At 33.2% G+C, this 17,622-nt stretch overlaps 2 protein-coding genes across 2 annotated transcripts; one reads left to right on the top strand and one right to left on the bottom strand.

The window, feature by feature from the left end:
- Positions 1 to 7,432: 7,432 nt before the first annotated feature.
- LOC126885335 (uncharacterized) lies at positions 7,433 to 11,046 on the bottom strand. The gene is made up of 2 exons (XM_050651891.1): positions 9,630 to 11,046; positions 7,433 to 7,437 (listed from the first exon to the last, which is right to left on the bottom strand). The coding sequence occupies exons 1-2, from the start codon at positions 11,044 to 11,046 to the stop codon at positions 7,433 to 7,435; spliced, it is 1,422 nt and encodes a 473-aa protein (XP_050507848.1).
- A 114-nt stretch (positions 11,047 to 11,160) lies between these two features.
- Positions 11,161 to 15,403, top strand: LOC126885334 (uncharacterized). Its single transcript, XM_050651890.1, has 2 exons — positions 11,161 to 12,510; positions 15,269 to 15,403. The coding sequence occupies exons 1-2, from the start codon at positions 11,161 to 11,163 to the stop codon at positions 15,401 to 15,403; spliced, it is 1,485 nt and encodes a 494-aa protein (XP_050507847.1).
- Positions 15,404 to 17,622: the final 2,219 nt, after the last annotated feature.

The following is a 17,622-nucleotide window of genomic DNA, read 5'->3' as shown; positions in this document are numbered from 1 at the left end:
TGAGTTATCCTCCCACTCAAAAAGGTCCGGAACATTGTTTAAATAATCAAAATGTCAAAAAATGAAGGAAAAAATTAGATTTTTTTCTTTGTTTTTTGATTATAACTTTAAAAGTATTCATTTCCGATGAATATAAAAGTTGCGTAATTAAATTTTCTAACGTACATGATTGGCTAGAGATTTTAAGAATTGTCACCCTTGTTGCAAAATAGCAATAATTGCGAAAAAAAAAACTATAAAAAACAAGTATCCGCATTTTACGTTTTTCAACCATTTATGCTAGACTTAATACCTTTATATTTCACCCAAAAAAACTTATTGATACAATAAAATAATACTGTAAATTTCATTAAGATGGGTTCAATAGATTTTGCAAAATAAATTTTGCAATCCAGCTTTCGCAAAGAAAATGCATTTTTTCAAAATGTTGCAGGACTGAAAATAAAGCAGACAGCAAGTTGAATTTTTTTTACATATGGAAGAATACAGTAGCCTTCATTAAAATTAAAATCGGTTCACTACTATTGCATCAGGAATTTTTTTAAATAAACATTAATTTTTGGTGCTGCGCGCAGGACAGCGGATACGTTTGCTCTGATTGGGCATTCCAATGATCTTTGATATTGATTGATAAATTTTAATTTTTAGTACATTTGGAAATAAATACACAAAGTTTATTGCAAAATAAAAACACATATATGTACTCTGTTTTTTGAAATATGTAATACTTTTTTTTAGCAAAAACTTTTTCATATGTTTTAACATAGAGAATAAAAGTTTTTTTAAACATTTGCAATTGTTTAAACAATATTTTACAAACAATAATCAATTCAGTTTGATTTTTGTCGAATTAGAATATTAAAATACAACAAAGTATAGAGTAAGAAAATAATATATTAGGTAAATACTGGTAGAAATTTTGGTGAAAATCAACTTGTGTGAATCGAACATTTTACATTTTCCAAATAGAATATATAGTTTTCATCGTAATGCTAAAATATTTACACTTAAGTACCATGTACAAGCTACAAGTATCAACTTACTTTTGCCTCTGTTCTCAAAACAATAAAAACTAAAACACCAACTTAATAATTATTAACAACAACATATTTGTTTGGCCACAGCCGCAATATTCGATAATTTTTGGCAGGCCATTGGAATGCCCAATCAGAGCAAACGTATCCGCTGTCCTGCGCGGAGTACCAAAAATTAATGTTTATTTAAAAAAAATTCCTGAAGCCACGGTAGCTAACCGATTTTAATTTTGCAAACTGCAAATGAAAGGTACAGTATTCTTCCATAAGTAAAAAAATTCAACTTGCTATCGGCTTTATTTTCAGTCCTGCAACATTTAAAATAAATGCATTTTTTTTGCGAGAGTTAGATTGCAAAACTTATTTTGCAAAATATATTGAATCGATCTTAATGAAACTTACAGTGTTGTTTTAATGTATCATAAAGTTTTTCTGGATGAAATATGAAGGTCCTAAGTTTAGCATAAACAGTTGAAAAACGTAAAATGCGAATACTTGTTTTTTTATGGTATTTTCACAATTATTGCTATTTTGCAACAAGGGTGACAATTTTTAAAAATTTTAACCAATCTTATGTTGTAGGAAATCTTATGTTGTAGCCAATCATATACTTTAGGAAATTTAATTACGCAACTTTTATATCCATACAACTTTCCTCGGAAATCAATACTTTTAAAGTTATTTCGGCAAAAAAATATGAGTCACCTCTCAACGTTTATCTCAAAACAGATGCGTCCTGGACTATAGGTATTTTATGTATTCAAAAGACAAGTTACCTAGAAGAAGGAGGGTGATTTTTATCGATTTGGGGTTAAATGTTGACCTATCTAAGTTCACCCACACCTTAACTCCTTCTAATGAATTCTTCTTTCTTATTTCTTCCTTCCTCTTTCTGCCTAACTGTTCAAAATGCCATATATCATATCATAGCTGGTCTTATATAATATGAGACTCACTTACAGTGGAATTTTTCTGTCAATACCACCCTTTTCTTTCATTTCACCTGTCCCTCTAATTTAGCTGCATATATTTACATCTATTTACTCGTCACTTTACAATACGAATCCTAAATACCTAAAACTATTGTTTGATTATTATAGCAACTTCATCATCAAAATATACCTTATAAATATATATATATATATATATATATATATATATATATATATATAAAGTTATCCCCTATTTGAGTATTTTTAGGTGCAGAGTGGCTTAAGTATTGGTTGCTTAAGCCACTAATAAGGGATAACTTAATCATTGGTTGCTTGAGCCACTCTGCATCTGAAAATACTTAAATAAGGGATAACTTGTAATAAAAGCGTTCTGGTAAAATTGTGGATTGTGGGTTAGACCACTGTTGCTCTGAGCTCCTCAAATTAAAAAATACAGATATATTTCTGAATGGCCAACTTGAGACAAAACAGCTCCCCACTCCCCAATTTATTTAGTTAGTGACTCTGCCGAAACAGCTGTAGTGGCGTTAACTTATAATAAATTTTGTGGAAGTACTGAAAACAAAAGTTTTTAGTGTTTAATTGTTACATAAATCTACAAAATCTATCTATCTGCCACGGAAACCTCCGAATACTCGCTATGGAAGGCAACACGAAAGATTAACAGACCACAACTCTCTAATCCGCCTATCCGGACCAGTAACGGACGATGGGCGAAAAGTAACAACGAAAAAGCTACAGCCTTTACTAAATACCTGGAGGAAGTGTTCCAACCACATGCCCAAAACAACAACCCTGATGCAGAAGATAATATTCAGTTGTATTTAGAATATCCATACCAACTAGACGCACCGTTCGAGAAATTCAAAGCCAAACAAGTTTTCAACAAAATCCAAACAGATTTGAATCCGAAAAAGTCCCCAGGGTTCGACTTAATCACTGCAAGAATTCTAAAATAACTTCCCAAGAAAGGAGTGGAATATTTGACACAGATTTTTAACGCAATCTTAAGAACTGGTTTACTATCCCCTTTTGTGGAAAGTGGCACAAATCATTTTAATACACAAACCAGGCAAGCCTGTAGAAGAAGTTAAGTCCTATAGACCTATCAGTCTACTTTCAGTGACTGATTTCAGTCAAAGGTTTTTGAAATACTCTTACTAGACAGCCAATCCTTGTAGAAAAGCAGCTAATACCCAATCACCAGTTTGGATTTAGACAACAACATGCTACCACCGAGCAAATTCACCGAGTCTGCAGTTCCATAAACAAAGCCTTGGAAGACAGAAGTCTGGCACACTGGCCTATTATACAAAATAAGAAAAGTCCTTCCTCTCAACTACTTTCTAATCCTCAAGTCCTATCTCTCCGACCGCCATTTCCTTGTAAAAGTAAAAGATCAGTGCACTAACTTATATCCAATCAAAGCTGGAGTACCTCAGGGTAGTGTCCTTGGACCAGTTCTCTACCTACTCTACACAGCAGATCTTCCTACAAGCCAAAACATCATCAGAGCCACATATGCAGATGACACAGCAATGATTGCAGCTCACTCAAACCCGTACATCGCCTCGCAACTGCTCCAGACAAATCTCGATAAAATAAAGATCTGGTTACAAACATGGCAAATTAGAGTAAACGAAAGCAATTCAGTACATATAACGTTCACTAATCGAAAAGATACGTGCCCAACCGTCTCATTAAATAATCAAGTAGGCTGAAAGAAATGAAATCAGGTAAAGCACCTGGCTTTGATGGTATCCATCCAGAGTTCTTGATACACAGTGGTGCATACACGAAACAGTGGCTTGCAATGTTCTTTAATGATATACTTCAGTCAGGTAACATTCCTTTCTCACTTAAGCGAACAAAGATAATTGCAATTCCGAAACCGGGCAAATCAAACGATAAGCCAGAAAACTACCGCCCCATAGCTCTACTCAGCATGGTATATAAACTATTAGAAAAGCTTCTCCTCAACAGAATTAGTCACAGGATACTAGAAAATGTCCCCATTGAACAAGCTGGCTTCTGCCCTCATCGAAGCTGTACGGACCAAGTGCTGTCATTAACAACTTTTATAGAAGCTAGTTTTCAAAAGAAACAAAAGACAGCAACAGTATTTATAGATCTAACAGCAGCATATGATACTGTTTGGAGACAGGGATTAATATATAAACTGGCCCGCATTATCCCCTGCAGAAAGATAATTAACCTCATTGACAACATGCTGACCAACAGAGCCTTCCAGGTTATAATGGGAAAGGAGACGAGTAGACAGATGAAACTTAACAATGGTCTTCCACAGGGTTCTGTCCTTGCCCCTTTACTTTTCAGCCTCTATATTGCTGACATGCCTGAAACCGAATCTCGGAAGTTTGGATATGCTGACGACTGGACCCTTGCAACAAGCCACCAATCTTTAGAAACTACAGAAATCACTCTCACGAATGACTTATCCATCCTCAGCGAATACCTTAAGAAATGGAGACTACAGCCAAGTACTACAAAAACTGAAGTATCAGCTTTTCATCTAAACAACAAATTGGCAAACAGAGAATTGCGAGTGTATTTTAATAACAAGCTGTTAAAACACAATAAATACCCGAAATACCTTGGGGTTACTCTAGACAGAACGCTCACATTCAGAGAACACCTGACGAAAACAGCAGCAAAATTGAAAACACGCAACAATATAATACAGAAACTCTGCGGCACTACATGGGGGTCCACAGCATCAACATTAAGATCCTCTGCTCTTGGCCTGATATATCCGGTGGCAGAATACTGTGCTGCAGTGTGGCTAAATAGCAGGCATACCCACCTTGTCGACACCCAACTAAACCGTACTATGCGTATGATAACAGGCACAATTAAGCTCACCCCTACAATGTGGCTACCTACCCTTAGTAATATAGCACCACCCAACCTACGCCGCGAACATGCATTGGTTAAAGAATATAACAAAATAATGGACAGTCGCCAGCTTCTAATCCACAACGACATCCCCGATATTCTTGGAAACCGTCTCCGATCCAGGTTACCCCCTCTACAATCTGCTCAAGCGCTGCAGCAATCCAACTTTGACTTAAATACCCGATGGAGAGAAGATTGGGAAAGTAGGACAGATCCGCATTACCATAGTCTACCGGACATCATAGGGAAACCTGGCGAATTTGAACGTCCCCGTAAGATTTGGGCAGCCCTTAATCGAATTCGAACAAACTGTGGAAGATGCGCCGACTCCCTCCACATATGGGGTAAACTCCCCTCGCCTTCTTGTGACTGCGGCGCTGCAAGACAGACCATCAGTCACATTGTTCAGGACTGCCCACGCAGAGCATACACAGGCGACCCTATAGACTTTGTAATGGCAACCGAAGGGTCAATCGAATATATAAAAAAATTGGACATCTGTTTGTGATGCATTGTATAATGCATAAATCTAAATATATTCTGTGATATACTTAAGCCATACGCTAAATAAATCAAGTAGGTACTAAAATAAAGGGATGATGTAAAATATCTAGGTACAGGCGCGGATACAGAGGGGGTCAACGGGTCCATGGACCCCCCTATTGTTTTTAGTCTATAAGTATTTTTTTATTATTTATTATTTTATTCTGTCAACCAGAGCTCAATTCTTTTGATACCGTAGGTATCTGAGATGACTGAATTTTATCCTTAGAGTAAGTGTGAGTCGTATGGCTAAATCTGAACAATAAAATGTTTGTGGTACATCTGACCCCCCTATTATGAATTTCTAAATCCGCGCCTGTCTAGGTATGCACTTGGACCGCAGATTAACGTAGAAGAAACCCATATTCATAAAAAGAAAACAGTTGGGTCTGAAACTCAATAAAATGTACCTACTGGCTGATAGGACAAAGGTCACAACTGAGTTTATAAAATAAAATTTTAGTATACAAGGCAGTGATTAAGCCAATATGAAGCTATGGTATCCAACTTTGGGGATCTGCGTCGAGATCCAATATCGACATCCTGGAGAGATTCCAATCGAAGACCTTCCGCATTATCACAAATGCACCGTGGTACATGCCCAATGAATACATCAATCGTGATCTTCAAATAAAGACTTTCAAAGAAGAAATTGTAAGTTACGCTCAAAAATACGAAATTCGACTACAAAACCATCCCAACAGGCTAGCGAAGAACCTAATGATACCCCAAGCGAACAGACGGCTAAAGCGCCACACTCCAAGCGATCTACCAACAAGATTTTAAATTTAAAATTTAAAATTTTCAAAAATATTTTATCTATAGTTTTATTTAGAGGGTTTTATTTATTAGAGTCACAAATAATTTGGTTAAGTACTAAAATTATGATTTCATAGGTTATTGTCACTGGACAGTCTCCTGCAAGTCTCTTTTAATTTTTAAACAATTTACCTATTGTAATCATTATTACAGATTGTAAATAAATGGGATGTTAAAAAATTGTTACATAAAATAAAATGAATTTCCATCAAGTAACGGTCAAAACCATCAAATATATATTTTACGAAAGAAATTACGGAAATCTTCGGTAAATGAGCATAATTAAAACACCAAATTACAAAAAACTCGAAGATGTACCACAAGGTTATTTTTTATTGTTAAAAAACATATATAAGGACGCGTTTCGGCTTAACACAAGCCATCATCAGCTTAAATACAGGACAAAAAACAACTGACTGACCTACAATGTAAAAATATCCAACGTTATATATGAGAATAAAGTAGATGGTGACAACGCCCACCTCAGTTTAGGAACTTACCAGAAAAAACAGGAAGGAGGAGGAATCAGTTAGTTTACATTATGAAATATATAGATGTACACATTTCTTCATTAATTATTAGCTATTAATAGCATTTTGTAATTATAGTGTTGTAAAAACCTCAAGAACTTTCACTTGTAGAGGAACCATCATGTGAGCCGGTCAGGTGTAAAGACCTTCCGGTGGAAAGTCAAATTGCTGTCAGTGATGACATAGAGTACTCAACAAAGAAGTGTCATTAATGGTGGTAAACTTGTAACTAGGAGACTGTTCGAACTAAGGAAAGAAAAGAAGAAGATAAACGTCAGAATTAATTTAAGTGAATTGAGCAGAGTAGAAAGGAAACTGAGACTGTATTAAAGTGTGACAAAGATGGAAACGACCAGAGAAAGTCTGTAATAATGTTGAATAGCAATAACTTTTATGTAAGTAACCACTGAGGCGGACGAGACCAAGTAAGGTTGGATAGAAGTAGGCCAGTCATTAAAAAGATTCAATCAGGGTAAAAAAACATATTATGGTAGCACCAAATAAATTACAATAAGATAATACTCCAAATTAGGTATCACAGTCAGGAAGAAAAATAAATAAATAATATATATTACAATATCTGTTTAGGTAAAATGGTTTAAAAAAACCGAAATAACACCCTGTACACTCAAAAGTGTTAAACTAAAAGAGTACATAGATTAAATTTATAAGGTTATTTGGTAAGAGTATGGGTGTTAAAACAGTTCTATCACAAGAAGATGCATAAGTGATGGACTACAATAATTAGGTGAAAAAATGTAATATTGTACAAAAAGACCATGAGTGTCTTTGAACATGTTACTTGGGAGTGACACCATGAGAAAAATATGTGAATAAAATTTGTTTATATTGAAATTGATTGATTATTTAACAAAATTGATATGGAAAATAGGTAAGTTAAAAAGATGGGATTCAAATAGCAAAAGAATCTTTAAGACACTAAAGCAGGTCGCAACAAAAACAAAACCCCAACTATCAGACAACCATACAAACAATCCTTAGAGTATATTGAAATAAAAGGAAGGGTTTAACTGGCTGGAAGGAAGAGGTGAATATTGGGATAAATGATAGGATATATCTAGATGTGTGTATTATGAATAGGTATAGTGTAAGAGGTTTTATGAAAAAAGTTCTATAGGAGGAAGCATCCTGCAAGTCCGTTTATTGAAAAGAGAAAAGAGATAGATTATGTTAAAAACAAGAATGAGATAATATTAACTGAGAATGTGGGTAAGTCCAATATCTTGGTGACTGAAAAAACTTAATTAGAACGCTAAATTAAGACAAATATAAGGTTCAGTAGGTAGGAGTTGTTCATTGAGAACATTTAAAGATGAGTTATTGGTAGCTATATGTATTTCGAAGGCTTCTAGTATGTTTAATCTATTGCCTTTATTACAAGAATGAACTATTTGAAAATCAGAGGTAGAAAAATGATGATTAGTAGTTAGAATGTGATTAGCAAAGGCAGAATTAGTGTTAGAGATATCCGTGTCTTTATATTTTTCAATGAATTTCAAATGTTCTGCAAAACGGGTGTCTAGACGTCTCCCACTCTGTCCAATATAAACGGAATTGCAAGAAGAACAGCAAAGCTTGTATACTCCTGATTTGTGGAAAGGTGGAACTGAATCTTTAGAGTTTACTATGGAACTAAGTTTATGATTAGTTTTGAAAGCAATAGGGATGTCATATTTTTTGAAAATTTTTTGAACTTGATAGGAGTGAGGACCTAGAAAATGTAATGAACCATAAAATGAGGAAGTGGTATTAGTCGTTATAGTAGGGTATGTTAAATTCAGCTTATTATGAAGTCTGTGCAAGAGCTTATCAATTATACTACATTCGCTCTCGCGAGATTTTTTTTGACACTGACGTTAGTAATTTCTTTTTTGAAAAATTCAGTTGTCAGAAGTGACTGGAAATTACTACAAAACCAACGCACCTGCTCATATCCAATATTATTAATAGTAAACAGACATAAAAATAACATAAACCTTACGCCAATCAATATTTATTTATTTAAACCATTATAATGTATTGATAGCAAATGAGAAAATTATTTATTGTACAAAATAAAAATATTTTGTAGAAATAAACTTCACAAAATTTTATGAGATTAGTAGACACTCCCACTATTTCTAATAATTCTTCTTTTTTTAATGAAAGATTAAGTTGATTTGAGTTGATTTTAGCAGTTAACAGTGTGAGGTAGGAATTTTTGTGTTGTAGGTTTCCTATTCCGAATGTCTCAAAAAAAATCTCGCGAGAGCGAATATAGTATAACTGTAGTGGAAAATTGTTATTAACCGCTAATTGTCGAATTATGTTAATTTCTTTATTGAAAGCTGTGTCAGAAAGAGGTAGTTTTAAGGCACGTGTAAAAAAACAGTTGAATGAGGCAAGTTTATGTGAGAATGGATGATTAGAAAGGTAATTGATCAAAGTATCAGTGGTTGTCGGTTTTCTGTAAACTTCAAAAGTAAGGGTTTTGTTGGGTTGGTCCCTGGTAATAAGAAGGTCTAGAAAAGGAAGTGAGAGCTTTTCCTCAAACTCAATGGTGAACTTTATTCTGTCATGTAGGTTATTAAGATAACTAAGAAATTTTAATGCTTCCTCTTTAGTGCCATCCCAAAGAACAAGACAATCATCCACATATCTGAAGTAAAAGACAACATTATCTTTGAAATCAGAATTATGCAGAAAAACTGTTTCTAGATTATTCATAAAAATCTCTGCTAAAAGAGGGGACAGATTACTGCCCATGGATAAGCCTGTATTTTGAGTGAAAAAGCTATCACTAAACTTGAAGAAATTTTGTTCCAAACACAAGCCTAAAAGTGAACAGATATCCAAAGTATTGTGTGTTGGAACATTGTTTGAGAAGAGTAAAGTTCTGACTAATTCTATACATTCAAAAGGTGGAATACTAGGAAATAAATTGGTAACGTCCAGCGAAAGTAAGATACCGTTATCGGGAACTGTAGTGTTCTTTATTTTATTAGCAAGATCTACTGAACTAAGTACTGAATAAGGGTTAGTAAAATTAGTCAGTTTTTTCAAGTTGGAATTTAAAAAGGAAGCTAATTTACTACAAGGTGAGTTTGAAAAGTTAACAACAGGACGGATAGGAATGTTTGGTTTATGTATTTTTGGCAAACCTCTAAGGAGTGGGGTGGTAGGATTCATAGTAGTTAAGCGTAAAGGTGAGCTGTCTAAGGATTGAAGGCATGAGTTATACAGTTTTAAGGATTTCCTTAAATATGAGTGAAATTTAACAGTAGGATCTTGGTTAATTAATTGAAAAGAGGAATCTGATTCTAAAAAAGAGTTAACTTTAGAAACATAATCTGGTTTGTTGAGTATTACTATACAATTACCCTTGTCAGCTTTAGTTATAGTCAAACTCTCACTTTCACAAATCTTTTTTAACTCTTTGAAGTATTTATATTGTCTTTTATGAATAGAAGAGGTTGGATTATAGTTGTGAGAACGATGGATGTTATTTAATGTTGATGAGATGTCAGCTCTTATAACATCTTTGTTGTTGGAAAAGTAAGGAGCTTGAGTATTGCTTAAACTATAATTTAAGTTTTCAATGATGTTGTCTGAATCAATAGCTAAGAGTTTAAGATCATTGTTAAAATTATTTGAATGAAAATTGAAGTTCAGACCTAAGTTCAAAATTTCAGTAATATTATGATCAAAGTTATAAGAACTGAGATTTAAGACTCTTGGATGAAATTTAAAATCTGTAAGAGTAGTAGTGTCTTGGTCTTCAAGGATACCGTTATTGTTACGACCTGAGATGTTCAGGGCAAAATTATTACTATTTTTGAATTTAATAAGGTTGTGAAGTTTACTTTTAAGACTATCAAATTTGCACTTACCAAAATCCTCAACTTCATCCCTAATGTCACTATCCAAGACAACAAATTCAAAGTGTGTAAGAACTTCATTTAAACGAAAATAAAGAAACTTTAAATTAATGTTACAAGTGTTTAAAGTTGAATATAAAGATTTAATTTCCTCCCTTAACCAGATGTCCTTGGCTTTCTTAATGGTGTTGAATGAGGTTTTAGTGTTGATATTCGTAAACAAAGAAATAGATTTAGGTGCTACTCGATTCTTCCTACAACTTGACAAAAACCATATCTTAAGGAGAATATGTTTCCTTCTAATTGACTCCTTCCTGTATCTTTGGATACTATTAGTCTTTCTGACATCAAAAACATGAAGAGAAGTATCCATACTTACTCAAATGTGGTCTCGAGGTAAACCAAATTACAAGTAGTGGTACAAATTAGTGGTACATCTTCGAGTTTTTTGTAATTTGGTTTACCTCGAGACCACATTTGAGTAAGTATGGATACTTCTCTTCATGTTTTTGATGTCAGAAAGACTAATAGTATCCAAAGATACAGGAAGGAGTCAATTAGAAGGAAACATATTCTCCTTAAGATATGGTTTTTGTCAAGTTGTAGGAAGAATCGAGTAGCACCTAAATCTATTTCTTTGTTTACGAATATCAACACTAAAACCTCATTCAACACCATTAAGAAAGCCAAGGTCATCTGGTTAAGGGAGGAAATTAAATCTTTATATTCAACTTTAAACACTTGTAACATTAATTTAAAGTTTCTTTATTTTCGTTTAAATGAAGTTCTTACACACTTTGAATTTGTTGTCTTGGATAGTGACATTAGGGATGAAGTTGAGGATTTTGGTAAGTGCAAATTTGATAGTCTTAAAAGTAAACTTCACAACCTTATTAAATTCAAAAATAGTAATAATTTTGCCCTGAACATCTCAGGTCGTAACAATAACGGTATCCTTGAAGACCAAGACACTACTACTCTTACAGATTTTAAATTTCATCCAAGAGTCTTAAATCTCAGTTCTTATAACTTTGATCATAATATTACTGAAATTTTGAACTTAGGTCTGAACTTCAATTTTCATTCAAATAATTTTAACAATGATCTTAAACTCTTAGCTATTGATTCAGACAACATCATTGAAAACTTAAATTATAGTTTAAGCAATACTCAAGCTCCTTACTTTTCCAACAACAAAGATGTTATAAGAGCTGACATCTCATCAACATTAAATAACATCCATCGTTCTCACAACTATATTCCAACCTCTTCTATTCATAAAAGACAATATAAATACTTCAAAGAGTTAAAAAAGATTTGTGAAAGTGAGAGTTTGACTATAACTAAAGCTGACAAGGGTAATTGTATAGTAATACTCAACAAACCAGATTATGTTTCTAAAGTTAACTCTTTTTTAGAATCAGATTCCTCTTTTCAATTAATTAACCAAGATCCTACTGTTAAATTTCACTCATATTTAAGGAAATCCTTAAAACTGTATAACTCATGCCTTCAATCCTTAGACAGCTCACCTTTACGCTTAACTACTATGAATCCTACCACCCCACTCCTTAGAGGTTTGCCAAAAATACATAAACCAAACATTCCTATCCGTCCTGTTGTTAACTTTTCAAACTCACCTTGTAGTAAATTAGCTTCCTTTTTAAATTCCAACTTGAAAAAACTGACTAATTTTACTAACCCTTATTCAGTACTTAGTTCAGTAGATCTTGCTAATAAAATAAAGAACACTACAGTTCCAGATAACGGTATCTTACTTTCGCTGGACGTTACCAATTTATTTCCTAGTATTCCACCTTTTGAATGTATAGAATTAGTCAGAACTTTACTCTTCTCAAACAATGTTCCAACACACAATACTTTGGATATCTGTTCACTTTTAGGCTTGTGTTTGGAACAAAATTTCTTCAAGTTTAGTGATAGCTTTTTCACTCAAAATACAGGCTTATCCATGGGCAGTAATCTGTCCCCTCTTTTAGCAGAGATTTTTATGAATAATCTAGAAACAGTTTTTCTGCATAATTCTGATTTCAAAGATAATGTTGTCTTTTACTTCAGATATGTGGATGATTGTCTTGTTCTTTGGGATGGCACTAAAGAGGAAGCATTAAAATTTCTTAGTTATCTTAATAACCTACATGACAGAATAAAGTTCACCATTGAGTTTGAGGAAAAGCTCTCACTTCCTTTTCTAGACCTTCTTATTACCAGGGACCAACCCAACAAAACCCTTACTTTTGAAGTTTACAGAAAACCGACAACCACTGATACTTTGATCAATTACCTTTCTAATCATCCATTCTCACATAAACTTGCCTCATTCAACTGTTTTTTTACACGTGCCTTAAAACTACCTCTTTCTGACACAGCTTTCAATAAAGAAATTAACATAATTCGACAATTAGCGGTTAATAACAATTTTCCACTACAGTTAATTGATAAGCTCTTGCACAGACTTCATAATAAGCTGAATTTAACATACCCTACTATAACGACTAATACCACTTCCTCATTTTATGGTTCATTACATTTTCTAGGTCCTCACTCCTATCAAGTTCAAAAAATTTTCAAAAAATATGACATCCCTATTGCTTTCAAAACTAATCATAAACTTAGTTCCATAGTAAACTCTAAAGATTCAGTTCCACCTTTCCACAAATCAGGAGTATACAAGCTTTGCTGTTCTTCTTGCAATTCCGTTTATATTGGACAGAGTGGGAGACGTCTAGACACCCGTTTTGCAGAACATTTGAAATTCATTGAAAAATATAAAGACACGGATATCTCTAACACTAATTCTGCCTTTGCTAATCACATTCTAACTACTAATCATCATTTTTCTACCTCTGATTTTCAAATAGTTCATTCTTGTAATAAAGGCAATAGATTAAACATACTAGAAGCCTTCGAAATACATATAGCTACCAATAACTCATCTTTAAATGTTCTCAATGAACAACTCCTACCTACTGAACCTTATATTTGTCTTAATTTAGCGTTCTAATTAAGTTTTTTCAGTCACCAAGATATTGGACTTACCCACATTCTCAGTTAATATTATCTCATTCTTGTTTTTAACATAATCTATCTCTTTTCTCTTTTCAATAAACGGACTTGCAGGATGCTTCCTCCTATAGAACTTTTTTCATAAAACCTCTTACACTATACCTATTCATAATACACACATCTAGATATATCCTATCATTTATCCCAATATTCACCTCTTCCTTCCAGCCAGTTAAACCCTTCCTTTTATTTCAATATACTCTAAGGATTGTTTGTATGGTTGTCTGATAGTTGGGGTTTTGTTTTTGTTGCGACCTGCTTTAGTGTCTTAAAGATTCTTTTGCTATTTGAATCCCATCTTTTTAACTTACCTATTTTCCATATCAATTTTGTTAAATAATCAATCAATTTCAATATAAACAAATTTTATTCACATATTTTTCTCATGGTGTCACTCCCAAGTAACATGTTCAAAGACACTCATGGTCTTTTTGTACAATATTACATTTTTTCACCTAATTATTGTAGTCCATCACTTATGCATCTTCTTGTGATAGAACTGTTTTAACACCCATACTCTTACCAAATAACCTTATAAATTTAATCTATGTACTCTTTTAGTTTAACACTTTTGAGTGTACAGGGTGTTATTTCGGTTTTTTTAAACCATTTTACCTAAACAGATATTGTAATATATATTATTTATTTATTTTTCTTCCTGACTGTGATACCTAATTTGGAGTATTATCTTATTGTAATTTATTTGGTGCTACCATAATATGTTTTTTTTTTTTACCCTGATTGAATCTTTTTAATGACTGGCCTACTTCTATCCAACCTTACTTGGTCTCGTCCGCCTCAGTGGTTACTTACATAAAAGTTATTGCTATTCAACATTATTACAGACTTTCTCTGGTCGTTTCCATCTTTGTCACACTTTAATACAGTCTCAGTTTCCTTTCTACTCTGCTCAATTCACTTAAATTAATTCTGACGTTTATCTTCTTCTTTTCTTTCCTTAGTTCGAACAGTCTCCTAGTTACAAGTTTACCACCATTAATGACACTTCTTTGTTGAGTACTCTATGTCATCACTGACAGCAATTTGACTTTCCACCGGAAGGTCTTTACACCTGACCGGCTCACATGATGGTTCCTCTACAAGTGAAAGTTCTTGAGGTTTTTACAACACTATAATTACAAAATGCTATTAATAGCTAATAATTAATGAAGAAATGTGTACATCTATATATTTCATAATGTAAACTAACTGATTCCTCCTCCTTCCTGTTTTTTCTGGTAAGTTCCTAAACTGAGGTGGGCGTTGTCACCATCTACTTTATTCTCATATATAACGTTGGATATTTTTACATTGTAGGTCAGTCAGTTGTTTTTTGTCCTGTATTTAAGCTGATGATGGCTTGTGTTAAGCCGAAACGCGTCCTTATATATGTTTTTTAACAATAAAAAATAACCTTGTGGTACATCTTCGAGTTTTTTGTAATTTGGTTTACCTCGAGACCACATTTGAGTAAGTATGGATACTTCTCTTCATGATAATTAAAACAGCAAAAAGACCCCATACACCAATCTCCCCCTCGTCGCATCGGTTCAACAAGTTTGTTTACTATTGGTAGAGGCCGACGTCCTCCTACTGACGCTAGCGCCGACGCCAACGAGACGTCGTCGTCGTGTGAGACATAAATGACGCCATGCTTGGAGCGTAAGAAGGCGTCGCGACGTCTCTATTGGATTTTTGTTGGACCAATGAGTCGTTCGAGCTATTTTTGATTTCCGGTGAAATTGTCTGAGTCATGAAAAACTTTGCGTTGGTAATTATGTGATATGTATTCACCAGCAATGCACTAACAAGGAATGAGTCATGTAAAAAGGTAATGTACTTACATATCGAACAAAACCACACTATTATATTAATTATTAGTTTTCTTTTGTAATATACTGTTTGTATGTGTTATCATATTGTTATCCTTCAATGCTTAGCCACAGTTAAGAAATAATAAAATATAATGTTAATACCGGTTATACAAAATAAACAAACATATTATTATATTATATATACAGGGTGATTGATTAGTGTGAGGAAGCTCAGTAGATCTGTTATAGTAAAAATTACAAAAAAAGTTACTGACAAAAATTGTAGGCAGCTTTAAACTCCACATTTTAAAATTAGTTACAATCTTACAGGGTGTTCCATAAGATTGTGGCAGACCAAACTTTTGTTTTTTTAAATGGAACACCCTGAATTTTATTTTAAATTTGAAATCTGCTTCACTTCCACATCACAACAATGTAAAGTTTTATTATGTTATACCGGGTATTTAAAAAGTTATAGCCAATATTACCTGAAAATCGTATCAAGTTTAACTCCCTGTATAATTAAAAAGGAGTATAGGAACATTGATCTATTGCAACCATAGTTTTTAATAATTGTTAAAAATTATAAAAAATATTCGTTTTCATAGTATTCGTTAAATCAAATACAGGGTAAGTCAAAATGCAAGTACATTATTTTCTTGGTAATTTTAAATATAACACCCTGTATTTTATATCACTATCGAAAAGTACTAATATCGTACTTCAAATTTTATGAAGTACTCCCTATACCTAAAGTTATCAGTTTTCTAGATATTTTTATTTTTCTATCAAAGTATTAATTTGGTAGATATTTTAACGTTTACCAATAATTATTGTGAGTTGGCCATGATTGATTTGTCAGAAACTGACAGTTTGACATTATTGTTTATTAATTCAGTAACGAAATAACGACACAGAAAAGAAAACAATTTATTTTAAATAAAATTTATAAAAAATAACCGACGCAAAATTAAAAAAAAAATAACAACACAAAAAATAAAAAACAACAGTAATTTTAACTTATCTTACTTAAGTAAGGTGTTCAAAATGACCTCCCAAAACATCTATGCATACTTGAAAGCGGTCATTGAAAGAGTTGCTTACATTACTAAGCATTTGTAAAGAAATATTTTGAAATACAATTCGGATTCTATTTTTCATATCATCTCTTGTTGTTGCAGGTATTTTATATACTTCGTTCTTAACGTAACCCCAAGAAAATGAGTCCATTTTATTGAACTCTGGTGACCTTGGGGGCCACCTTACTGGTCCATCCCTTCCGATCCATCTTTCACCAAACTGATCATTAAGTTCACCACGTACTAATTCGTTGTGGTGCGCAGAAGCACCGTCATGTAGAAACCACATTTGTTCACGTATATTAAGTGGAACCTCTTCTAATAATATCGGTAACTGATTTACGATAAGATCTAAATAAATCTCACCATTTAAATTATCTTCAAAAAAATATGGTCCTACTACATGGTTGCCGACGATACCTCCCCACACATTTAGACACCATCTTGTTTGACTATGTGTTACTATGTGGTATGGATTACTTGTTGAATAGTAGTGAAAGTTAGGCCTATTAACAGAACCGTTTCGATGGAATGTAGCTTCATCACCAAATAGGACATAATCAAAAAAATCTCTCTGCTCATTAATTTTTTCTAAAGCCCATTCACAAAATACTATTCGTTTCTGAAAATCATCATTATTTAATTGTTGGTGCTTTTGAATATGATAAGGGTGCATCTTGCTTTTAGATATAATGTTTTGAACAGAGTAGTAACTAAGTTCTTGTTCATTGGAAATACTCCTTTTACTTGTGTGTGGGTTTTCTGTAACTGCCATCAACACACTCATTTCGTTTTCCTCTGTTTCATTAGTTTTTGTTCGTTCACGTTTTTCATAATCCACTGAACCAGTGCGGTTAAATCGATCTTTCAATTTTTCAAATGTATCTTGTCTAGGTTGCCGCCTATCTGGAAACCGTTCTTGATAAATTCTAGCTGATGGTAATGAATTTTTATTGCATTCCCCCAAAA

Source organism: Diabrotica virgifera, chromosome 5 (assembly GCF_917563875.1).
Source record: "Diabrotica virgifera virgifera chromosome 5, PGI_DIABVI_V3a".
NCBI lineage: Eukaryota > Metazoa > Arthropoda > Insecta > Coleoptera > Chrysomelidae > Diabrotica > Diabrotica virgifera.
Note: the sequence above shows the minus strand (reverse complement) of the source record. Positions and strands in the feature narration are given on the sequence as shown.

What these genes read in the sequence shown, in the direction of transcription:
- LOC126885335 (XM_050651891.1), bottom strand. Translation starts at nt 11,046, where the DNA reads ATGGATACTTCTCTTCATGTTTTTGATGTCAGAAAGACTAATAGTATC.
- LOC126885334 (XM_050651890.1), top strand. Translation starts at nt 11,161, where the DNA reads ATGGATACTTCTCTTCATGTTTTTGATGTCAGAAAGACTAATAGTATC. An exon ending in CTTTTGAATGTATAGAATTA is followed by an intron (nt 12,511 to 15,268) that starts GTCAGAACTTTA and finishes TAATTAAAACAG; the next exon opens with CAAAAAGACCCCATACACCA.